General features: G+C 40.2%; 1 protein-coding gene across 5 annotated transcripts in view; it reads left to right on the top strand.

The window, feature by feature from the left end:
• The window catches only part of PHACTR2 (phosphatase and actin regulator 2), a 302,003-nt gene that overhangs the window by 60,543 nt on the left and 215,393 nt on the right, over nucleotides 1–26,067 (top strand). The window contains exon 1 of one of the 5 annotated variants that reach the window (XM_074397356.1): nucleotides 9,711–15,055. The exons of the other annotated variants lie outside the window; for them this stretch is intronic. Within the exon in view, the coding sequence (XP_074253457.1) occupies nucleotides 15,043–15,055 (13 nt within the window). The 5' untranslated portion in view covers nucleotides 9,711–15,042. Of the gene's footprint in view, nucleotides 1–9,710; nucleotides 15,056–26,067 lie in introns of those variants that run through there. 5 annotated transcript variants of the gene reach the window in all.

Here is a 26,067-nt window from a genome sequence, read left to right as displayed (position 1 = left end):
ACCATTGGGCTACATATATAAGGTGTATGTGAAACATAAATATATTTCCTGTTTAGACTTGGGTCCCATCCCCAAGATATCTTATTATGTCTGGTCCCAAACATTTTGAAGAAGGGACAGTCGATATGTACTATGAATGGAAACACTGACATTGCAGTTGTATGATCCCCAAACACACTGTGACATCTCAGAACAGGGTCTTGTTCACCCAATGCCAGGCTTATGCTGGTGCTCAGTGAGTGTCAGTCGAATAAATTTGTTGCCAGCTGTTCGCCTGAAAAGCCATTAAAGGCTAATTACTTGTGTTGAGAACCAATGAAAGTATTCTGGTGGAATACAGAAACAGTACACAGTGGTTGGTGGAGATTGAGCGCCACTCATTCTCTACCGAATGAAAACTGGGTATTGCTGCTGTTGGAGGGGAAGTGAGTAGGAAATGCCCCTGATTTGATTATGGTCCAGGCAGCAAGCCCGGGCTTCAGCCTCAGTGCTGGCCTTGGCCTCCACCTACCTGGCCACACATGGGCTTCCTCTAGAGTTTGCCGTCCGTGGATCTGGAACCAACAGCCTGAGCTACAGAGACTGGGCTGGAGCCGCTACCAAGTGCTTGGCCCTGTTTTGCTCTGATTAACCAGGACAGAATTGCTGGCTGCTGTGGCTGTCAGGTGGGGCGAGTCAAGTCTGTGGGGACGTTTGACATCATAGGAGCCCTCTTATTCTAAACAGCTTGTTTTAGCAGAGCTCCTTTGTCTAAACACATCAGCTGAGGGAAGCTCTGAAATGAAGACTGTTACGTAATGATTTTATGAATAACATACAGCTTCCTAAAGTCGGTCTTTTTCTGTTACATCTTCAAAACAGGTTTTAGAAGCAAGACAATTTTAGATTCTTATAGTAAGAACAAATTTAGACACCTTGATAAGGTGTGACGCATTTGATGCAAAATATAGATGGACAAAGAACGATTTTGCTTATTAAAAAGTCCAATTAGAAGATGGGCACTAAAATATATATGAACTAAGGTAAGCATGTCAGATGACACACTAAAGGCTAATTGGGTAAAGGAAGAAGTGTACGTGACAGGTTTCTGATTTTCTAGCTTTTTAACAGTAAAGGTAACTTTATTTCCAGCATTCGAGCAAAATCCAGGGCTTTGGGCCACATTGACTTGGCTCCAGGGGAGCTTTTCAACTCCGTTGAAGCAGAGCAGGCAAGGCCTGGGACATCTCCGGGGTCATGAGAATTCTGTGGTGCTGACTGTGTTTGGACCTTAATTATTTAAATGTTTCCAGACTCAAATGACTGATGAGCTAACATATTTTTAATTCAGAGTTTCACAGAGCAAGCTATGAGGTGTGTCTTGATAAACTGATGCTCACTTGAAGTTCCAGGCCATGTATCTTATTTCAATAGCCACATTTTAAATGACAAATTTAAAATTGCATCCAAATTTCAAGGGAACGGAGTCCTACATTAGTTCCAGTACCCAGTGAAAGCTTTTGTGAAAAGGATTAGAGGTGGTTTTGTTGTTTTTAAAGAGAGAAAAAAAAATGTTGTTAGAATAAAAATAAAGAATGTTACCAGAAGGTTCTACTTAATTTAGCTCTCCAAAGATAAACACACTGGTGAATCATTACATGCTGACGGTGCTATTTTAACATTAATCCTGTAACCTTTTCCTTTTCCCTTCCTGTCTACTGAGTGGGTGGGTTATAGGTAGAGTCACTTAGGGAAAAGTTTGTTCCTTTTTAGTTTTTCTGTGGCTCAAACTATTTCTCATATAAGCACTATCTACTGAAGGCTCTTAAAATAGTGTTTTAAAGAATAAGAGAATAGTGGAGAATGATTCCGTTTGTGGAGATTCTATAAATTTAGATAATTTACTACTCATTATGCTTATTAAGTAATTTAACTATCTCAAATGAATTACAGATATTTTATAGCACTATCCCCATGTTAATTCAACCTTGATCCTCAGTCCTGAAAAACTGGGCATGGAAAGACTTTTGTTGTCCCCAGCAAGCCAGATCTGTAAGTCCCTTTATTCCTCTAGGTCTTCCTATGGTGTCTTTTTAAAAAGTGCATGTTCTGTTTTCCAAGTTGGGAGCAGCTAACTAAGCTGGTCATCCTTTCTCACGTTTATTTTTTGGTGGTGATCTTGTTATTGAGACTCACATTTACCTGAACTGCATTAGGAGAGAGACACTCTTACTTATATTTGTAGCCCCAGATTATTAGCAGAATATCAGTAATAAATGCTTAACAGTCAATGTTTTCGAGCGGATAATATAGTAGGTTCTCAGCAAGTGAATGTTCTTGAAAACACCAAAACTCTATGTAAGAATTACAGCATCAGGCTGGGCACTGTGGCTCATGCCTGTAATCCCAGCACTATGGGTTGCCAAGGCGGGAGAATCACACGAGCCTAGTAGTTTGAGATCAGCCTGGGCAACATAGTGAGATCCCATCTTTACTAAAAGTAAAAAAGTTAGCTGGCCGTGGTGGTGTGTGCGGGTAGTCCCAGCTACTTGGGAGGCTAAGGCAGGAGGAGGATCGCTTCAGCCCAGGAGTTTGAGGTTGCAGTGAACTGTGATCATGCCACAACATTCCAGCTTGAGTGACAGTGAGACCTTGTCTCAAAAAAAAAAAAAAAAAAAAAAAAAAGAATCATGGCGTCCAACTCTGAGGCTGTAGCTAGGGCTCTGCAGCTGGCCCGCAGCCCCTTCTGCCTTCTGCATGTGTCTTGCAACAGTCCTATTGCTGCCAGCACAGCTCTCCTGCCTCCTTCCCTCCTGAGTTTCTGCTCCCCGTATCCATATCAAGGTCACATTCTTCTCTATCCTCTGGATCTTTCTACCCTTGGCATGTACTTTCCCCTCTGTGTTCTCACTCTTCATAATGTAGAAGAACACATTCTCTTGGAAAACGTGTTTAGGGAGGGGCAGGAATGACTTCCAGACAGAGAATTGCTCAAGCTAGCCTCCAAAAAATAAAGGAAATCCCACTCGTGACTGCTTGCCGTCCCTGCCTTGAAGCAGTACTGAGGTGGTCTAGTGTATCTCAGTGGTTTTGCTTTTTCATCTTGAGCAGTTGTACAGAAACATAATACAGTCTCCCAGGTCAGTAGTAAAGTAGTAAAGACCTCATTCATTTTCATTAAATGGTTAAATGTGATTTCTTTCACTCAAGGTGAATATCATCCTCTACCCACAAACCATTCTAAAAATAAAGTGAAATCCCTGCTCTCTACAACCCACATGCCAAATGTGGGCAAACAAGTTTGGAATGAGGTGTATTACATATGTCATCTTTGCAGAGTTTAGTTGTAATTTTTCCTGGACTCTTGGATTCCTCTTCTGCTATGTTTTTCCTGATGGGAGCTAGTGCTGAAGGAATTAAGGAGATTTGATTCCCCCACCTGCTTCACACAATAACACAATACATGGTTCCATTTGTGTTCTAGCATAGAGGTTTATACAGTCTTTATTCAGCATTGACCTAAACGCTTTTTTATGTAAACAACTGAACATGCTGCACCCAGGTTTTGGAATGCCACACAGAGCTAGATTATTGGGAATCCCCAGGCCCATTATATTGACATTCTTTTTTAATATTTCTTTACTATTTTCTCCTGAAAAATTCTCTTTCATTACCTGCTCAAAGTCTACCACTGGTGCCCTTCCAATGCTCCTCCCACCACCTACCATATTTTCTGTGTGTCACTCAGCACACGAGACCTCAGGTACACCTATGGAAGTAGCGGTGGGGGCTTTGGCTGTTTCTGGACCTGTTTCTGGGGAGAGGAAACTTTAATTAAGATGACTTGATGACATGTAGTTTGTTAAGACAGTGATGATATAGTAGGTCAAAGAATGCCACCCCCCCCACACAAAAAAGATCCGGCCAGGCATGGTGGCTCACACCTGTAATCCCAGCCCTTTGGGTGGCCGAGGCGGGCGGATCACCTGAGGTCGGGAGTTCTAGATCAGCCTGACCAACGTGGAGAAACCTCGTTGCTACTAAAAATACAAAATATTAGCCAGGCATGGTGGCGCATGCCTGTAATCCCAACTACTGGGGAGGCTGAGGCAGGAGAATCGCTTAAACTGGGGAAGTGGAAGGTGAGGTGAGCCGATATCGCACCATTGCACTCCAGCCTGGGCAACAAGGGCAAAACTCTGTCTCAAAAAAAAAAAAAAAAAAAAAAAAAAAAAAAAAATCCACATCTTAATCCCTAAACCTGTGAATAAGTTACTTTACGTGGCAAAAGGGACTTTGTAGATGTGAGGACATTAAGGATGTTGACTTAATGATCCAGGAGAAATGATCCTAGATTATTTGGTTGGGCTCAGTATGATCACAGGAGACTTTATAAAAGGGACAAGAAGGTCAAAAGAGGAGAAGGCAATGTGATGATGAAGGCAAATTTTGGAGTAATGAGACTGTAACCAAAGAATGCAACTGAGCCTGAAGGTGGAAGAGACCAAGCCGGAGCCTCCGGGAGGAATACAGCCCTTGAGAACACCTTGATTTTAGCCCTTTAACATAAGACTTATTTTGGATTTCTGACCCAGAACCATCAGAGTAAATTTGGGTTGTTTTAAGCCACTAAATTGGTGGTAATTTGTTACAGTAGCAACAGGAAACTAATACCGATGAAAAGACAATTGGAAAGGAAAGTGAAAGCAGAAGTGTGAGCCAGGGAGGGATTGCCGTCATCAGATGGCAAAGCTCTTCTCTAAGAACAACCACATAGCTTCCCCTTCCTGGCCTGAGTCCCTGTGGTTATGTTAGAACCTAGTTAACCTTGATTGTTATCCAGTGCCTTTCCTGGCGTTGTCCTTCACATCAGATGCAAACGTTTTATTTCCCTTTTGTATGGCTCCCAAAAATTTTCTATAACCTCCTTGGAGGAATCACTAGACCTCACATCTCAAAGATGGTAGCTAGATGTTTGCTGTGGTTTTGACAAGTCTGTCTGGAGCCATTTAAATGGCTGACATTGATGCCTCATGTTATCTGTGCCAGGTTTAGTGGCATGAATAGTAAGCATAGTAGATTAGTCCTTTGTAATTAAACTTAGATAGCATCTCACTCCTGACTCTTGGAACAGTGGTGGTAGTGAGAGAAGTCAGAGAACTCAGTCCCCAGTTAAATCAGTCAGGCATTTATTGATGACCCTCTGGGTACTCAGCACTTTGCTCTAGGTGTCCTAAGCTGATCCGAAAGATCGGGGTCACCTCTAATTTTCTTTCAGTGAATGCCGGGATAAGGAGATAAAATAGAATGATGACAAATAATAATTCTCCCAATTAATCTGAAGCCTATGTGTTAATACCCTTAAAAAAATAAAACTACTAGATGGGAGGTATACTTTTGTAGGAGAAAATGAAACGTTCATTAGGCTATTTAAGGAGATCAGACAGAAATTGATTAACGAGAGAAAAAAAGTAACACATGCTTTTTAGGCATTTTGAGGAATTTTGGCTCTGCCTGGACCACACTGTTTATCGATTCATCCATCACTTATCTGGTCATGTATTCATTCCAAAAACAATTGTTGAGCTCTCAGTAGTGTTTTAGGAGCTATGAAGACCTTAACAAGACTTCCATGTCTTTCAGGAAGACAATCAACACGTTTGATAAGAAGTAACTCAAGTTAACAAATATCTTACTAAAGAAATGCTTCTCAATTTAAACTTAAGTCATGCAGAGCCTAGAATACTTGTTTGATGAATCCCAGAAAGGTAGCCTATGGAGGAAAGTTTTTGGCTTGCAAAGGGTGCTTCCCTTGCCAGCCTGTAAGAACGGCTCATTAAGATCCAACCTTTCCCCCTTTCTATGCTGTATTAAGACAAATACCACCCTTTCTTTATAGAATCATGAGTCTGCAAGGGATTTTAGAGGTCAGTAGTCCATTCTGCTGACTTGGGCACAAATGCTTTCAGGAGCCGGGCAAGCCATATACGTGTGCGTAGCTCAATGTGAGACAATTAGGAGTGGTGGAAACTTTGGCAAACTCAGAGCGTATGACTTGTCTAAAGCTTTCAAGATTTGGCCTGGCTAAATGATCGTCAGTGGGCTGGATTTGATTAGACTGCCAGTGGGCAGCTCATGATTGTTCATTTGAGAAAACAGTAGTCTGACCCTTTCTTAAAGTCTACTAAAGAGAATCACCTTTTTGAGTATGGATAGCAGGCTGCCCCCAGTCCGGCCAGCATGAGCCTGCCAGTCATATCATTGGAGGGGAACAGGCTATCTTGTTGGGATGGTATCCATCACACTTCCAACTAACTGGGGGCTTGTGGAGAGAACTTGTGCAGGCTGTATATTCCTGGAGCAGCTTCTCTGAACCGGTTTGTCCCTGTTTGCTGGTTTTGTAAAAGTAGATTAATCCATAAGCAGCTATAACTGCCCTTTAAGCAACAGGCTACGCTTTTGGCTGATCGATAGAGTCAGCAGCATTTTTTTTTTTTTTTTTTTTTTTTTTTTTGGCCAATAGCACCATGTCCAACAGATGCCTTCCTCCACATTCCAGTGATCTGGTGGCCTTGCTGCCAACTCAATAATTTTTGAGCATTGGCCACAGTAAAGTATACGTAAAGTTCCAGAAAACTATTTTTAAAAATCCTTGAAGTGATAGATTGAGCTAGATAATGATAATTGTATATCATTCTGCTTTGATTTATAGATTTATAATTTAGTACTCCTTCAGAAATAATTTTTAAATGCAGCCATCTCCTGGAATTTAGAAAGAGGCTCATATCTCAGTGCTTTTTACAGGAGGAAATTCTACCATGTTTGCTTCCATACCAAGACTATTGAGTGCTATTGAGGGCAAAGGGGTTGTTTGGTTTAGTTTTGCCAAGGCAAAAGAATAGCTTTAAACATTTCATTAGTCAAATTGAGACAGAAGCCTGAAGCTTTAAAAGAAACTATGCTTTTGCATTGAAATTAGGAGCTCAATAAAATTAGATTCTATAAAAATAAGTTGGGCCCATACGTTGAGCCTGGCCATTCCTGGTAAACATTATAGAATGAAGGGATGACGCATGAACATGCTACAATAAAAAAGACTTGAGTTCAAATCCAGATCTATCATTTGTGCATCTTGAGGCACATTTCGTAACCTCTCCAAGCCTTAGTTTCTTCATCCATAAAATGGAAATAATAAGTACCAAACTCGTACTTGCTGTAAGGTTTAAATGAAATAAATGCACGAAGAAAGAATTAGATGCCACGCCTGGTCCATACTCAATGATCAAAAAATGAAAGCGGCTATTGCAGTCCCTGGCCTGAAACTCAGATACTGCTGTCAGTTCTGGGTTTCAATTCTGGAAGAGGAGGAAGAGAGCCCAGAATCTTCCTTCAGAAAATCAGAGTCTTCTGGAAAAAGGCCTTCTTGAGACCTTAGATCTGCACAGGCTGCTGGTCAAAGTGTCTGATGAATTGATTTTTCACTGCAATGGCCAGAGCTTCCCCAGCATGTTTTTGCAGGGCCAGGCCAATGTTGAGGCTCCTTCTCAGAGGGCTGCTTGCAGGTTTCTGCAGGAGTTCAATGCTGGCGCTGAGGCACGCTATGCTGACACCTACGAAGTCTCATTTAGATGTCAGAATTTGCTTCTTGGGGCACTCTTCCACTAACTGGTTTTATTAGAAAAGCTAAACATATTTCACATATTAGGGAACCCTCTCTCTATTACTTTACCCAGTTTCTTTTTATGCTTTTCACAGAGGTAGGGTTTTCCAGCCACCAGTGCATTCACTTTGAGATTCATTGCTGAGTAAGTGTTGTCGTGTGGACTCCTGGGTCCCATATGGTCCTTTGTTTTCTCTCATTCTTCTGCATTGTTACTGTAAGAGAAATACATTCCTGGCCGGGTACGGTGGCTCATGCCTGTAATCCCAGCACTTTGGGAGGCCGAGGCGGGTGGATCATGAGGTCAGGAGTTCGAGACCAGCTTGGCCAACATGGTGAAACCCTGTCTCTACTAAAAATACAAAAAAATAGCCAGGCATGGTGTCAGGCACCTGTAATCCCAGCTACTCAGGAGGCTGAAACAGGAGAATCGTTTGAACTCAGGAGGCAGAGGTTGCAGTGAGCCGAGATTGCGCCACTGTACTCCAGCCTGGGCAACAAAGAGTGAAACTCATCTAAAAAAAGAAAAAGAGTAATAATATTCCTGGGCTTTTTATGTATTAGCAGCCTTAAAATATTTTGGAATTCAACTTGTGTCTTCATTTTCTGTGGAAGGCCTTTTTGTTTGCTCGTTGGTTGTTTATTAAAAAAATATTTTAAATTATTTTTGATACATAACAATTATACATATGTATGGGTTACAGCTGATATTTTGATGCAGTCATACAACTTGTAATGATTAAATCAAGGTAATAGAGATATTCATTGCCTCAAGTATTTATCATTTTTTATGTTACGAACATTCCAATTCCACTCTTTTAGTTATTTGGAAATATGAAATATGATTGCTAACTATAGCCACCTCATTGTACTCCCTAACATTAGCTCCTTTGGCTTGTTTTCACTCTCTCCCTCCCTCCCTAGTAGTTTAATGGTTTTGAAGTCACTTCCACCTTGTCCCTCTAACCTTCCCATCTAGTCAGGTTTTCTTTCTTGTTTTTAACTACATATTTTTAAATTGATTTATTTTACTTTAAGTTCTGGGGTATATGGGCAGAACATGCAGGTTTGTTACATAGGTACACACGTGCCATGGTGGTTTGCTGCATCCGTACCCCCGTCATCTACATTAGGTATTTCTCCTAATGCTGTCCCTCCCCAATTCCCCCACCCACTGCTATCCCTCCCCCAGGTCCCACCCTCCAACAGGTCCCAGTGTGATGTTCCCCTCCCTGTGTCCATGCGTTCTCATTGTTCAACTCCCACTTATGAATAAGACATGCAGTGTTCGGTTTTCTGTTCCTGTGTCAGTTTGCTGAGAATGATGGTTTCCAGCTTCATCCATGTCCCTGCAAAGGACATGAACCCATCTTTTTTATGGCTGCATAGTATCCCATGATGTATATGTGCCACATTTTCTTTATCCAGTCTATCATTGATGGGCATTTGTGTTGGTTCCAAGACCCTGCTATTGTGAACAGTGCTGCAATACACATACATGTGCATGTGTCTTTATAAGGGAATGATTTATAATCCTTTGGGTATATACCCAGTAATGGAATTTCTGGGTCAAATGGTTTTCTAATGACATTTTGAAGTTTTTGCTCAATTTTGAGGGCATATTGCTGATCCAGTATTTAGGGACCCAGCATGAAGCTTAGTTAATTATTGATTATGAAGACTTATCCTCTCCCTGCCCATCAAGGCTTTATTAAAGCCGTGGCTCCTGGAACTAAGGTAGCAGCCAATTGTTTTTCCAACCTCATTTCTTGAGCCAGGACTCTCCATCCAAGCAGAGCCTGGCTTTGACTGCTCCTTTCTCACTTGGAGGTGGAGTTCTTTCAGAGCCATCACTACATAGGAGCTGCGCATCTGGCCTTGACCTCTGCTTTTGTCCCTTGGGTACAGCAGGACACTGCAGAAGCCTCACCCACTACCTTCAGCTTTTGGCTCCTTTCCCATTCATGGAAAGGGTCATCTAGCTTCTTGGGCCTAGCTGTGTCTGTGTGTGTGTGTGTGTGTGTGTGTGTGTGTGTGTGTGTGTGTTTTGTTTGTTTACCTATTTAATATTTTATCTATCATTGCTGTGTGTTTGGAGCAGCAGTGGGGTGGTGACCAAGTGTGGATTCACCAAACCACCTTGGCCAAAAGTCCAAATGTGTCAGAAGACTGTGTCTCATGAACATCACCTCCTGTAAGATCCAGACACCAGGCAATCTGGGTGTGCAGAAAAGTTTCACAGCTTCGCATTAAGATATTGTTAAAGAGGAGTACGTGTGGGCCAGGCTCCATGGCTCACACCTGTAATCTCAGCACTTTGGGAGGCCAACGTGGGCAGATCACCCATGGTCAGGAGTTCAAGACAAGCCTGGCCAACATGGCGAAACCCAATCTCTACTAAAAATACAAAAACTAGCTGGGTGTGGTGGCGCGTGCCTGTAATCCAAGCTACTCAGGAGGCTGAGTAAGAAGAATTGCTAGAACCCATGAGGCGGAGGCTGCAGTGAGCTGAGATCACATTACTGCACTCCAACCTGGGTGACAGATGGAGGCACACTCCAAGGACCATGAGTAAGGGAAGAGAAGCAAATGTTAACAAGAAATTCAGGAGACCCCTCCCACACTTTAAATCAGAAGAGAAACCTCAAAAGGAGAATAGTTAGGCATAATAGAAAACATAGGCATATTAAGTAAGCATTGGCCTAAAATCCACATAGTAGAACATTGGATACACATATAATATTTCTTGCCCAGATCTTCCTGGAAATACTATCTGTTGCAAAACTTTCTCCTATCAACTGTTTTTGGTTAATAGTTCAGGGATTTGGTTTAGTACTTTGGGGAGTTACATATCCAAGCACTTTGCTTGTCAAAACTATCTGTATTTGATAGCTGTATTTGTAAAAGCAGTGGCTCAAATGCTTTTAGACGAGATTTTCAGCTGTGTGGGAGGCTCATGCCTATAATCCCAGTATGGAATTACATACTGGGAGACCAAGGTGGGTGAATCACTTGAGGTCAGGAGTTTGAAACCAGCCTGGCCAACATGGTGAAACACTGTTTCTCCTAAAAATACAAAAAAATTAGCTGGGCTTGGTGATGGGTGCCTATAACCCTAGCTACCCAGGAACTGAGGCTCAAGAATCACCTGAACCCAGGAGGTGGAGGTTGTAGTGAGCCAAGATCACGCCACTGCACTACAGCCTGGGTGACAGAGTGAGACTCTGACTCAAAAAAAAAAAAAAAAAAAAAAAAGAGACTTTCAGTAGAATCTGTTCCAAAATGAATAGGGAGCAAACTTTCTCACTGATAGTCAATATTCTGGCCCTTATTTATTTCTTTGGGTGAATTAGAAACTCAAATGATAGCCAGATAGGCCCATTTGTGCATCGAAGAGATATGCTGGACCAAACAATCTAATTAGGTGGGCGGTTCACTCTTTTATTCCTCCTATCTGAGAAACAGAGTCTGATTTTTTAAGAAAGCATTTCAATCCGTCCTCCAGCAGTGAAACTGTGTTCTTTTTAGTCCGTGATTTGCGAGTTGCTCTGCCACTTGGAGAGGTATTTCTGCTCTTGTTCTCCGCAGAATCCATGTGACCTGGCCTTACTCCCCCTGGGCTCAAATTTCAGGCAGGAAAGGCAGAGTATTATTGCCACCTATTGTCATCAGTTCTTCCCTGTGTGCTTCCAACAAGTGATAGCTTCTCATAGGAAAGTTAAGAAGTAATGTCACCCAGCACACTGGCTCATGCCTGTAATCCCAGCACTTCGGGAGGCCGAAGTGGGTGGATCACCTGCGGTGGGGAGTTCAAGACCAGCCTGGTCAACATGGTGAAACACCGTCTCTACTGAAAATTCAAAAATTAGCCAGGTGTGATGGTGAGCACTTGTAATCCCAGCTACTCGCAAGGCTGAGGCACGAGAATTGCTTGAACCCAAAAGGTGGAGGTTGCAGTGAGTGAAGATTGTACCATTGCGCTCCAGCCTAGGCAACAGGGAGAGACTCCATCTCAAAAAAAAAAAGAAGTAAGCAGCACTTTTCTAGGAAGCCAAGACATTCTCTTCTTTGTTGAAACTGTGAGACAGTTGCTAATAGGGTTTTTTGTTGCTGTTGTCGTTTGTTTTTGTTTATGTTCTTTTTTTGTAGAAAGATGTACTTGATGATGCGTTTGAAGACACAGGACCCCACAGCAGCCTTGCTGTTGCTACCTCAGCCAGACAGGCCTGGCATCACAAACATCCTACAACCAACCTCAGGCTAACACTCTCTTAAAAAACCCAGACAGTGAGGGGTTGTAGCCTTCTTTCGAAGGTGGGATCACACTGAGAGTACTTGGATGCAGGTGCTCCAAATTACCCCTGCCTCAACAAGTTAGCCGAATTCTAGGCAAGCTCAGTAAATACTTATGGGAAGGTTAATAAAAATGGGAACCAACCCCATACTTAGAAACATAATAGAGAACATTAGACTCATGGATATCGCGGCCATGCCCACAGCATCTCTGGAGCCATTGGAAAGGGCCCGGTGAACATTTTATAACCAGGCATTTCCCAGCTAGCGAGTATTAATTGTGGGAATTAAATCAAGGGAGGGAGTGGATTCTCCCTGGGGCTTGAAGAAAATGGTCCACTCACTGTGCTTTTTCACAGTTGCATTGCCTTCCTCTGATGCTGGGTAGGGAGAGAGGAGGGGCAGTGGTGGGGCCAGTTACCAGTGCAGAGAAACGGGAAGCAGTTATGTCCTGGGCAATGAATGCAGTTAATAAACAGGGCTTAGTTTATAGTGGACACTCAACATTTATTTTCCGATTTCTGTACATATTTCTGTATTGCCCATTCTTGTTTGTCTCTTAGTGTAGATGTTTGAGTTTTGCAGGTGAGGGAGGGAGATGGTTAGTTCCTAAATACATAAGCAAATCCTATGACAAAATAGTATTAACAATTATTTTCTGCTATTTTTCTGTAAATTGACAAATTATAACTGTATATGTTTATGGGGTATGATGTGATATGATACATGTATACAATGTGGGATGATTAAATACAGTGAATTAACACATCCATCACCACAAATACTTGTCACCTACCATTTTAAATTGCAAAAATGTATGGAAGGACCACAGTCCTTCAACTGAAACCCTTGGAGTCAGTTGTGTTTCAGAATTCAGAATTTTATTTTAGACAGGTGATAGAAAGCGTACACTACATACTATGAATCACCCCTAGCAGGGTCTGGGAAGATTCTTAGAACCTATAACATTAAGAATTTCTGTAGCAAACATGGTGATTTGCTCTAAGTGGGATGAGTGAAGATTTTTAATAGCACCATATCACTTCAAGTTATGACACTGAATGCATTTTGGAGCCAAACTTACGAAAACAACAAGATTTACAAAACTTTCTGGATTTTAGAATTGTGGGTAAAGATTAGATTTTATATAAATCCGACCGAGTCAGGGAGTGCTTAATGGGCTGTCCTTGGAAGCCAGTTAGTATTTATGAAAAAAAGTGTGTTTCGAACGACCAATAAAATGAACTTTTGGAACATAAGCCATCTGTCATTTGAGGACTAACAGGATTAATACAAATAACTGAAATTCATAGGAGGCAATAGAAACTTCCAGTAAATGACACTTCTTAGCTACTCCTTACCCAAATCTCAGCCTTGATGATGTATCTTCTCTCTCTGTTATCTTTATTTCCCTGTTAGCTCCTCTTTTTTCCTTAAAAATAGTGAGTTTGTCCTAGATTTTGAGCTGCTGACAGTCACTCCAGATAGTTGGCAGGTCTTAATCAGGGCAAGCAGATGAGGTATGGAAACCACAGTGATTTCAGTCTTATGGGATCCAAGCAAAATTTTAAAATATATATAAAGAATGATTTTTTAAAATTGATAGAGTGATATATCTTTAACATTGTGTGACAGAATAGAAGTGACAGGGTTAAAAACCTCAAGTTAAAATTACTGAGAAATTCAGCTTTTCTTTGAGGAAAATATTTCTGAACTATCACTGACACCATAAACAATGTGTTTTGTTTAAACAATAAAAGAACCTCATATCTATAGGAAATCCTCAAGTTACCTTAAAAACAAAAATACTTAAACCTAGAAACTGTTATAATGGGAAACTAGACTCTAAATAATTTGTGGCTGGTATGTCACTAGGAATTCTAATGGCATAAAGAAATGCTTAATAAACAAATGGCCTTTCAAATTTAGCAACTCTGGGGATATGATAACACTATGCACTGGTTTTTAAAAATCTGTTCATAAGACCTGGAGAGCCTAACTATACTGTGGATTCATTTTATTGTAGGTCATATGAGGTCACTGTAAATCTTTGTACTATATTTGAGAAAACACAGAGTTGCGCTGTTCCCAGCATCTAATGTCATGACAGCCACAAGGCCTGGCACCTGATTTCTCCAGCACTGTGATTGCCCTTATGTCCTGATAGCGTAAGCAGTTTTTGGTGTCTTTGAGAGTCATCTTTACACAGCCAAATTAAAGAAGTGAAATGGGTTTTCCTGTGTTAGTCAGTCTTTCCTGATCTTCACATTTCTTTGGCTGCGGATTATAACATACTGTAGAATCCCCTAACCTCCTTTGACAGTTATTTCTTGTATTATTAGTGACATTCGGTGCAAATACTTTGAATTTCTCTGTTAGCATAGGTGAGCAGAAATGCTGATCAGAAATAGAAGAACTAGTCGTGACGAAAACATAACCAAAATGGAATGGCAATACTCAGCTTCCTAATATTTATTTGGAGCAGAGATATTAAAGGTAGTCTTTATTTTTCAATGTTTTATCTGCTGCTCTCTGCCTCCTCCCCCAATAATAACCAAAACACTTTAAAATTTTAAATTGAAAAGTTGCCCAGTCATTCAGTGATGTCAATGATAAAGGCTGAACCATATTTAGACTAACCCCAAGGAAAGGATAATGTATTGTATTTTTAAATAGTCCTTTTTACCTTTTCATGATCAGTGCCTCTTCCTGTTCCTGTCTGCCCTGGCATCTTTTGGAAAGCTCTGTGTTTTGCATAGCATGTGCACCTTTTTTTTTTTTTTTTTTCCCTGAAATGTGCAAAACATTCAACATTGCAGTGATTTCTTTCCCCCTCCTTTGCTTAGAACAGAGGTGGAAACCCCAGGGGATTCAAGTACCCACTTGATAGGCTCAGTCTCTCTTAATCAGCCTGTAATGGAGCTAATGGCTGTTTGTCATCCTTGGAGATATAAATTTCCTGGCGGTGTCTCCTGCAGACAGTGCATGAAGTATGCTCAGTGTGCCAGCAAGGGCTGATAATCAGCAGAAGGGCAGGGTGCTTCGTTAGTCAGAAGAGCCAGGGCTTCCCGGCTGCCAGGCTACAGAACTCGTCTCACCACTCCTGAGACATGGACAATGCCGGTAGGTAAAACAAGCATGAATTCTTCATAGCTTTGGCTTCCTTTGCAGCCTGCATCCTTTGCTGCGGGAGGTTTGCCTATTCGTTGCTCTCGTTTTGCACTTAAATGTTCAAGACTGGGAAGCATGTAATATTGGAATCCCGATGCGTTGTCCACCATACAATTAATGTTTACCTTGAAGTTTAGGAACTGGGAATGCAGATTGTCGTTCCAAATTCACCTTTTGTGAAGACTACTGCTTTTTTATTTAGGCTGCAGGAAGTGTGGTGTTTGATTCTTTTGTGCTCAGAGAAGTGGGTGGAAAATACATACAGTTAGTGAAAAAACTATTACTAAGGGATGGCATGAGGTAGATGGAATTAAGTTAATGAGCTGAGCAAAAATTCTGTATAAATATTACAATATGCACCGTGTAATAGCATAAGAACTCTTTGGGTCTGATGCTTTCATCTTCATGTTAGGATGCAATGTCAAAAATGTTTCAATAGCCTCTGATACTTTAATTTCAGAGTACAGGCATTAGTGGTCAATCGTGAATCTTTAAAAAAAAAATATATATATATATATATATATATATTTACTATCTTTACTTGCTAACTAGACAAACATGACAGTGGAAGTATTTTATTGTCAATTACATGATTAACATAAAATTCTTAAGTGGAACTTTTTCTTTTTACTTTGCTGTATTGAACTTTTAGAGGAGATATACTGTGGGATCATTCCCCATTTCAGTGTTATTGGCACTCAAGCAGAATTCTCCCAGCTGTGTTATGGATTATCCGTCTCCTGAAACTCATTAGTTCAGTTACTCAGCTGGTATCAGCTTGAAGGTGATGCTTCCCATGCCTTGAGATGCTGTCAGCTCTTCTAAGAAGTTACATTATTTAAAACACATTCTACACTACAAGACCACCCGTTGGTGGTGAAACATAGTTGTTTATGAAATTGAGGTAGTTCAGTCCTCAGTGCAGGTAGCATAGGCTAGCACAGATTTTAAAGTCAGCGTGCATTGGGAATTTTTTATGAAATAGGTTATCAGGAACAAAACTCTGTGACTAATATACTTTGGTCCTTGCCATTGAAGACATTGAAATAAAGTGGAAGAGTATAATATCAGGGATGACAATTTTAGGGTGGTGGAAGAAATGAGACTAGTGTAAGGATGTGTGTAGTCATAGCAGGAGAGAAGCTGGGATGCATGCATATGGATTGTACCCCCATTCTGGTCATTAAAAAAATATGCCATAGGGCTTGTCAAAAAGCAGGTAGATATGGTATTCCATGACAAGGCACAATTTGAAAATCAACCAAAAACTTCTATAATTATAGCAGTAGAGTGAGTAAAAAATAAATAAATAAACTTAGAGTCTCTAAATTAGCCTCATTTAAAACTTCTGCCACCCACAATTTATTATACTGACATCCTGGCAGAATGATCACTTTAATTCAAGTAAATGCCTTTTTTTAACTGACTCATACATTTATTTAAAGGCTATTTAAAAAAGAGGAAGAAACTTCTGTGGCAGACTTCTTGTAGGCTTAAAAATGCTAAGGGTTATTTTTCTTTTTTGGCTAACTAGAGCTTTGGGGGTGTTTTCACAATGTTTAGTTATATTTGTTTATGCTATTAAATGTGATTAATAAAATACCTCTGCTCTTGATGAGTTTAAGATTATTTAAACACTGTGGAGAGTGGCTTGTAAAGTAGCAATTTCTATATCATTTCCAATTTTAAGTGTAATCTCAAATATAGGTATGCATACCTTTGAATAGAATAACAGGTTTTAAATCACATAATTTGAATATTTCCGAAATAGCATCTTTCTTATAAAGGCTTATAATTGGCTGTCAGTGATCACTTTTCATGGTACTTTTTTATGAGGTGGGCAGCCTCTCTTATAGAAGGAAAATGTAAAAATGTAAACATCCATTACATACACACATTTCAATGCATTCTATTGACTGTAAGGAAAGCATTTAAGAGAGTACTGGTAGAGGGTAAAAAAAAAATCTGAAATATCTTTAACATTGTGCCAAGAGACTCAATTAATTTGGAGCACTACAGTTTCTCCAATTTAATTTAAAGAAGATAATGATGTTGAGTATTTGCCTAAATTTTTTTTTTTTTTCAGAAATGGGTTGAGGCCCTGGATTTCAGAGCTAGTAGCTTAGAGCTGTGCACTAGTGCTAACAACTGGATCGTTAGTATCAAGGAGCCTGGCCTTCTTCCAGCAAGGCTTTCTGTGTGGGGGTTTGGATGACTGATAGGCAGAACCACAGCAATGGGTCTACACAGGTTCAATGTCCCTAATTTATTTGAGTCACATATAACCCTGCATTAGAGATATTTGTGCATGGTTTCTGCTGTTAGCACGTAAAGAAAGATGAGCTGCTTGGGACCCCAGCCCTGTGGGTGGGTGGGTGTACATTTCAGCCATCATGCCATTGTGAGTCTGTCCTTTCTCTCCTTAGCAGCAAAGAACTGAGATTCCTACTATCTTGGAGAAGGAGACATCCCTTCCCCATAATTGCTGGCTTATGTATTCCTTTAAAAGCTTTTCCTGGAATAACCATAAAATATTTATCAAACTGTGTGTGTGGAATATGTCAGGGCAATTTTAGCAATATCTAACATTTTCTTCTTTTTTTAATATGGCTATTTCTTCTTAGAAGTTATATAACAACTTAGATAGATGGTGCTTTATAATTACAAACCTGTGACTACAAGGACTGTCACAGTTCTGCCAATGCTGCTTTCCTCCTTACCTCTATCAAGTGGTTCTCATGAATGAATTCTGATAAGACATTCGGAGACACAGTTGATCAGTGTGTGATTTTTATCTGAAACATGTTCTGAAATGTAATTCCATATTCTACAGTGTAGAGTACTGTAAAAAAAAAAAAAAAAAAAAAAAAAAAAAGCTGTGCAGAATTTATTCTGTTGAGTTTTCCCTACTTGATATCAAGATATTTCAGTTACCATGTGTGGGTTGAAAGAGCCACACTCATTTGGGGGGCCCCTGCACCTTCACTGTGCATTCTAGCTCAGTGGTTCAAAGGCCTTTGACCGTCGATGATGTACAGTCACTGAGTCAGAAGATCACAGTCTGCCAGTTCCCTGCAAAGCAGGCTCGAGGGTTATTTGGAGCCAGAATGGGGAAGGGTTTGGAGTGGAGTAGAGGGTCAGGTAATTTTTGGTGAACGTTAGCTGTGTCACCTGTTATCCCAGTGACTGTGAACAAGTAATAGAAACTCTATGCATTAATTTTCTCATCAGTAAGTGGTGACAATAATTGTACCCATATCATAGGATTGCTATGAACAGTAAGATAACTCCTGTAAGGCTTTTGGTACAATGGCTGGCATATGGCAAAATACAATGCATGCTGGCATTTTAGAGAGCCATCAAAAGATTGAAGCAGGCTGCTTTATTAACACATAAATATATGCTTCAGCAGGACGGCTCTGAAAGGGGTTCAGACAACAGTGTGGGAAAGTGAGCAGTTCTGAGCAAAGAGACTAGTCAAGTGGCTGTCTCAGAAGTAGAACTGGAAATTAATGTGGGTGGTGCAATAGGCATGGGGTTGGGGATGCATTGGCTATGCATCAGCAGAGCGTGATGCGTGGATGTGGAGGCAGGGGAGCCGCAGCAGTGAAAGGAGACCTTGGAGGTTTCCAGTTAGAGAATTTAAGACAGTGGTCCTGCATGACTGAACAAAATGGGTTTTAAGAGAAAGACAGTGAGTTCCATTTTGACACTGCTGGGTTTGAAATACCTTGTGTGTTGCCCACTAGCCACAGTAGTAGGTTCACTGATGACCTTTTAATCCACTTAAAGAATTAAAAAGGATTCCTGCCCCCTCTCTCTCCAGTCTATGGGAGATCCTTTGGGATGGTGTAGAGAAAGGAAACTTTCAAATGCTCCATCTTATTTTATAGATGGAGATAAGACCAGACAAAGAGAAACATGCTCCTAAGCATTGAAATAATTAGGGTAAAGGCCAGGCTGTTGCATAAGAAAATGTAAGCGTGAAGACATTTCATTTCAAGCTGATTCAAAACCTTAGCAGCCCAGGTTGTCATGCCAAAGTTCCTGGAGATGGTGATTCAGCTGGAGATGGTGATTCAGGAGAAGGATTACTTAATGGAGCAGACATCCAATAAGAATTCATATGTTTTCAAAGAGGATGCTTTCTAGAATATTTGACTATGTTTGCAAACTATATTTTATGCAATTAATTTGTTTTCCTCTAATCCTCCACTTTCATGATATCTTGGTCTTACTGTCTATAATTTTGTTAACCATGACACTTTTTAGAAATGTTATAATGTTATATATACACACATACATACATATGTACACATACATACATAATATGTACACATACATTTGAATGTGTACTGTTAATATATGTACCTATGTGTGAATTCTTTAACTAGGGGATTGTCAGCTTTGATGTAAGGGAATGTAGTGTTGGTAGCTCTTCTAAAAAAACTTAACAAAACATTAGAACAGATTTTCTTTCTAATTAAAAAAGAAATTCATTCTTATCCTCTGAAATACCCCTTATGTTATAAAGATTATTATTTAACATGTTATTAACTGTCAAACAAATTACAGTACTTTCCTTTGAATTTATTGTGAAGCCCATTGTGCTATTTTAGCATTTTATGTTTCACCAAATAAATATTCTTAGAAGCATCCAGGATTCATGTAAAAATATTTTTATAAACAAAAAATTAAAATGTGATAAATAGTCTGTTTTTTGGAACGTCTGTTTTCAAAATGCTAGTATTATTATCAGAATAACTGTTTTAAAATCAAAATGCCAAAGGAAAAATAAGTTTATATATAAACATAGACATGCTGTAAAAATGGCACTAAATTTTCTTCCTAGTTTTACTCTAATAGCATAGTGACTTTAACCTCCTGAGAATAAATCAACAGTCATGGCCCAAGAGTGTGCAGAAGCAGGCGAAAGTCTTTGTTTCTAAAAGGAAGTTTTTACTTTTGTTTTAGGATCACTGCAATTTGTTCTGAGTGTTTCCTTCTTTGCAACCATTCATCTTTCCAAAGGCAGAATGAATTCTGATTTTTCTGCATCCCCAAGATGAGATAGAAATGCTTGTCACATGGCTTCTGTCTAGAACAACTGTTAGAAAAGATATGAAGCACAAGCAAAAATGCATTTTGGTGATACAGGAATCAACAATCAACATTTTCTAGATTATATGCCATTCCATATTAATTCCGTAGGTTATTAAATAAACTCCCTACCCCACCTCAACACACAAATAATTCAGTGTTCAGGCAATTTTAAGAATTGTTGAGTTTAACAGCATTCAGCAGCTTTCTTAGCATGTTAAGAAATATGCTGAGGCCAGGCACAGTGGCTCACACCTGTAATCCCAGCACTTTGGGAAACCGAGGCGGGCAAATCACAAGGTCAGGAGATTGAGACCAGCCTCGCCAACATAGAGAAACCCCGTCTTTACAAAAAATACAAAAATTAGCCAGGTGGGGTGGCACATGCCTGTAGTCCCAGCTACTTGGGAGGCTGAGGCGGTTGAATCACCTGAACCTGGGAGGTGGAAGTTGCAGTGAGCCCAGACCACTCCATTGCACTCCAGCCTGGGTGACAGAGTGAGAATCCATCTTAAAAAAGCAGAAAGAAAGAAACATGCTGATGGAATTGGCATATAATTTCCTGTGGGTGCTAATATTTGTTGTGAATTCCTGAGATGGAATACAGAATGCAGCATTTCCCAATCGTATTAACCTCCGGTTCTTCAGGGGAAACCTAGCTACAAGGTAGATAACTCCAATTTGGAATGCACTGTTAAGATCCCTTCAATCTCAGTTTACCTTCCATTTCACTCTATTCTTCCTCTCCTGAGTTCTTCTCAACTTCCTGTTTTCAAATATAGGAAGCCATTTTTGGTAACTAGCAAAGTTACCAAAAAGTTACTTTTGGTAAGTAACTTTTAACACAGATATTGAATTTCTAAACAATCAAGCCTTGATACTTCCATAAGTATGTAAATTTCATGTGCATGAAATTCCATTGCACATGTACATGAATATGTACATTTCATGATACTTTCATAAGTGTCAGTGCTTGATTGTTTAGAAATTAAATATCTGTCTTCCACAATGGTTGATAACTCATTCTACTATAAAGACACATGCACACGTATGTTTATTGCAGCACCGTTCACAAACAGCAAAGACTTGGAACCAACCCAAATGCCCATCAATGATAGACTGGATAAAGAAAATGTGGTGCATATACATCGTGGAATACTATGCAGCCATAAAAAGGTTGAGTTTATGTCCTTTGCAGGGACATGGATGAAGCTGGAAACCATCATTCTCAGCAAACTGACACAAGAACAGAAAACCAAACACCGCATGTTCTCACTCATAAATGGGAGTTGAACAATGAGAACACATGGACACAGGGAGGGGAACATCACACATCGGGGCCTGTCAGAGGGTAAGGGGCTAGAGGAGGGACAGCATTAGGAGAAATACCTAATGTAGATGATGGGTTGATGGGTGCAGCAAACCACCATGGCATGTGTATACCTATGTAACAAAACTGCACGTTCTGCACATGTATCTCAGAACTTAAAGTATAATTTTTTTAAAAATCATGAAATGAAATTAAATATCTGTGTCATGTATGTACAGGATTTATCGTCTCTTTCCTTGCCAGTGACGTTTCACTGTTCATAAACATCACCATCAGATGAAGTAAAGAAGGGAAAGGAGCTAGGAGTTAAACCTGCTTTGGAAAGGAGTGGAATTCAATGACAGCTATGAGAGTGGGAGTGATGCACAGATTTTATCCATCCAGATGTAAAAATTCACATGAAATATTAAAAATAGATGATGTGAGATTTTATATGTAAAAAGTCAACTTCAAAAGTTGACTTTTGAAGTCAACTTTTGTAAAAAGTTCTATTTTTGTAAATCATGTACCAAGAACATATATAACAAAGGCAAATCATATTTAGCTAAATGTCATATGTCTTGAAAGGAAGGACGCTTACTTTTTTGAGTGTCCATTATGTCCTAGGCATCAAGTTAGGTATTTTACACAGGTTACATTAATACCTGTAGTCACTCTGTAAGTAAATACTATCTTCCCAGAGTTACAAATAAGTAGCTGAGGCTAAGAGCTCACCCGATAAATAAGCGAGTGATTTATAAACTTGAATCTAGCCTTTCTTAACAACAGCAAAATTCAACTCATCATTTTTCATGTTGTCATATTGCTTTGAGGGTGGGGGTTCTGGGTCTTTGTGTTTTCCATAGCATTAAGCACAGTGCCTGGGCTGTACTAAGCATATAGTAAATGTCTGTTGAATTAAATCAACAAACATTTAATGACGTTTAATTAATTTGGAGCATTTTTTAAAAAAGCAAATTAATTTAGAAATATCAGTGTCAGGTGATCTTTTTGCACATCTGAATAATCTCATAGAAGTTAGTATATGGGCAAGGAAAAACATACGTATTTCATGTTTCATAAACATTCACAAATTTATGAAAATTTTTGATAGAGCCCACCTATGAAATCTGTTACCATTGTAAAAAAAAATTATTCAAAATTTTCATTAGAAAGGTACATATTTCATGATGTTTTATAAACATTCATAAATTTCTGACAATTTATAAAATAGAACGCTTTTTGATAGAGCCCACCTATGAAATCTGTTACCATTGTAAAAAAAAATATTCAAAATTTTCATCTGAAGGATGTGGCAATATTAGGGTCATTAACAGAAATTATGGAAAAAGCCTTCCCCATATGTTTTTAATGATATTTAATTGAAATGCAGACACACCTTTCTGGAAGATGAAAGAATTTTACTTTTTCTCTCTTCTTCTTCCAGAGAGCTCATGATTAGAGGGAAGATCACAAAGTACCCATGCCTTTGTCTCACCTGACCACACCTGTGCATGAATTGTCATTTTTCTTTCACTGATAATGCTAGCACGTTACATTCCACATGACTCTTTCCAAACTCTGTGTTACTCTGTGGACCACTTTGAGATTTGACAAACACACAGTGAAACAATAATCACATTTAAATTTTGATATCTATGTCAAGAGAAACCATAGTTTCAAAGTTTCAGTTTCAGGTTTCAGAGCTATAGTTTCAAAGTTTCAGGTTTTCCTACACTTTGGCATAAAGTATCTGCCTAATTGTTTTGGTAGGGAGCTCTTTTATTATTTTTATAGATAATTCCCAAGATCCAGCACTCTCCCCAAAATTACATTTTGAATTTTTTTTCACATACACTAATTTGTTCCAAATAGTTAATCCTCTAATTAGGAATAGTGACTGAAATTGTGCCTCAGGACTGGACTTTAGAATCATGATTTCCTTTCTTAGATCTGAATCATTCAGTGCCAGCACAGCGTTTATACCTTTATGGGTATCAGGTTCAAATCCTGATATTTAGTGGTATTAGTGACTGATTACATCTGACTTGCTAACCTGCCTCTTCTGTTAGTTTCCATGCATCCTCCATATCCACCAGTCTGTTCCCCTGTCTGTTCTGTTTCCACAAAAGCATTTGTACCTTCATTCATGCTGTTCTTCACACCTAGAACGCCTTCTCCTCCTTGCCATTCAGTCTCTTTCATCCATACATCCTGGTGAGGTTTCCTCCTCTCCCACTCCGTGCCATGCAATGTCCTAGTTAGTGTGGATATGAGAGGAGATGGAGCTTCTGTCAGCGTGGTCTTTCCTTCTAGTAGAGGAAGCAAAATTAGTAATGGATAGACAAAATACTCAGGTTGTGATTAGTGCTGCCAAGTTAATCTGCTGGCACTTGGATGGAAAATGAGTTTGGGGTGCAGGCTATTCCAGATTCGGTAGTCAGGGAAAGCTTCCTGAGGAGGTGGCATGCAGGCTGAGGCCCAAGGAATGAAAAGGAATCAGCCATGAGAGAACCAGGGAAAAAAATGTATCAAGCGGAGTGACAGGCAAACGCAAATGCTCCCAGACAGGACATTGACTGGGATGTCTCAGCAAAAAGGCCAGTGTGAGGGGCCAGGTGAGAGGTAGGAGCCTGAGACCCATCAGGGAGGGCCTTGAGGCTTGGCCTCTGTCCTGCCAGCTTTCAGGAGACTTTGAAGGGTTTATAAGACTGGGAAGAAGGGAGTGGAAAGAAGTAAGAGTAGAAGTTCCTAAGGATGAAATCCACTTAGAAGGCTCTTGACGGAAGTGGCTGGCGGCAGTGGGGAAGAGGAGAGGAAATGCAATCCCAACGCTGTGTCAACGCCCAGCACTTATCCTGTCTTACGTCTTCCTAACTTGTCTCCAAGTCCTGAATTTCCTCAGGGCACTGATGGAATTCACCACCCAGTTTTGTACTTACTGGAAGTTAATCTGAGATTACTCTCCATTTGAGTCTTTTCTTCCCAACCAGATTTAAAAGTCTTGAGGGCAGATGCCACATCATAGACATCTTTTATGTCTGGTTAAGAGTGGTCATTCGCAACTCTAGCCACTCATTAGCATCGCCTGGAAACCTTTTAAATACCAATCTCTGGGTCCCACCCTTGACGAATTCCAAAGGACTTTGGAGCGGGGTCAGGACACTTGTATTTGTTTAAAAGCACCCCACTATATTCTAATGAGCCATGAGGGTGTCCTCCTCTCTCTGTCTTTTCCCCTCTCTATCCCTTATTCCTCTCTCCAGTCTAGCAGGCCAGACTAGCTGAGATTTCGTGCTTGGGAATTATCTGCTTCCAGGTGGGATGTGAGGCTGTGAGATTATAATGAGACCTCCAAGGAAATGGCTGAAAGAAAAGAACAGAGGTGAAATACTGCTTCCAGGCGATGTATCAGGATAGGAAGAAAGGCAACTGAAGCCAGACTTTCTGTAATCCATCCTTCTGGAGTCTGTAGATTGGATCAAAGAAGGTGGTTAAGGAGAGACTTAGTCACCTACTTCCTAATGGGAAAGGTCGTTTTCTCTTCCAACATCTTATAAGCAAAGTAAGTACTAAAAGTGAAGATTTACCACAGTGGCAAAAACTATTTCTGAAGAGACTACATGTGAAATTTAACTAATAAGCGATATTAAGCATCCCTTGTCAAATTCTATATAATAGAAGAGATACATTATTAGACCCCAAATAGCACTGGTATGATTTAATCATCACTAACTCTATCTGTACCGAGAGGCTGGGTCAGAGCCACGATTAGACATCAATGCTATATTTGCTATATCCATGTGACTTACCACAGTTGCCCTGCTTTTTAGTGATAGAGAAATAGGTCCTGTTCCACCTTGTACTTCCTGCTACACACACACACGCACACACACACACACATACACACACACACGCACGCACACTCCAGAATTGTTATTTAAATTGACAATGACCTTAAATATTAAAGGCTAGGGATGCATGACTAACTTGCTTTTCTGGTGTTTTGGTTAATAAATGTTTTTTACAACAAGGTGAATACATGCTTTCTAATAGAAACAGTGTAATTTAGTAAAACCATCTTTTATAATATTTGACTTAACTACCCCACATGGTCATGAGGATCACTTGAGAAGGTGTCAGTGACAGAGGGTTTTAAACTCCAAATGTTTATACAAATGAAGCATCTATTACTGGGAGGAACCACCAGGGATGGGCAGGGAAGGCTGGGGTGGGATGGGGGTTGAATGTTTCCCTAACTGCCCCTCCTGCTCCACCTACTTCTCCCCAGACCCTCTCACTTGCCTGTCCCCTACTGCCATCTTGAAAAGCTCCCTCCTTGTGTTAGCCCCAGCTCAGGTGTCCCCTCCTGCTCAAAACCATCCTCAACTGCACTGAATAGAATGAGTGTTCTCGCTCCTCTCCTCTCCTCCCCGAGAACACTCTTCTACCCCTATCGGATCTGGTAGCAGATAAACCATCATGCTGTTTCACATGCTCCTCAAGAACAGGGCTACATCTCCTTCTTTAGCCTTATACTGTGTACAGTCCCTGG

This window comes from Saimiri boliviensis, chromosome 4 (assembly GCF_048565385.1).
Source record: "Saimiri boliviensis isolate mSaiBol1 chromosome 4, mSaiBol1.pri, whole genome shotgun sequence".
NCBI lineage: Eukaryota > Metazoa > Chordata > Mammalia > Primates > Cebidae > Saimiri > Saimiri boliviensis.
This window is presented reverse-complemented; position numbering and strand designations above follow the sequence as displayed.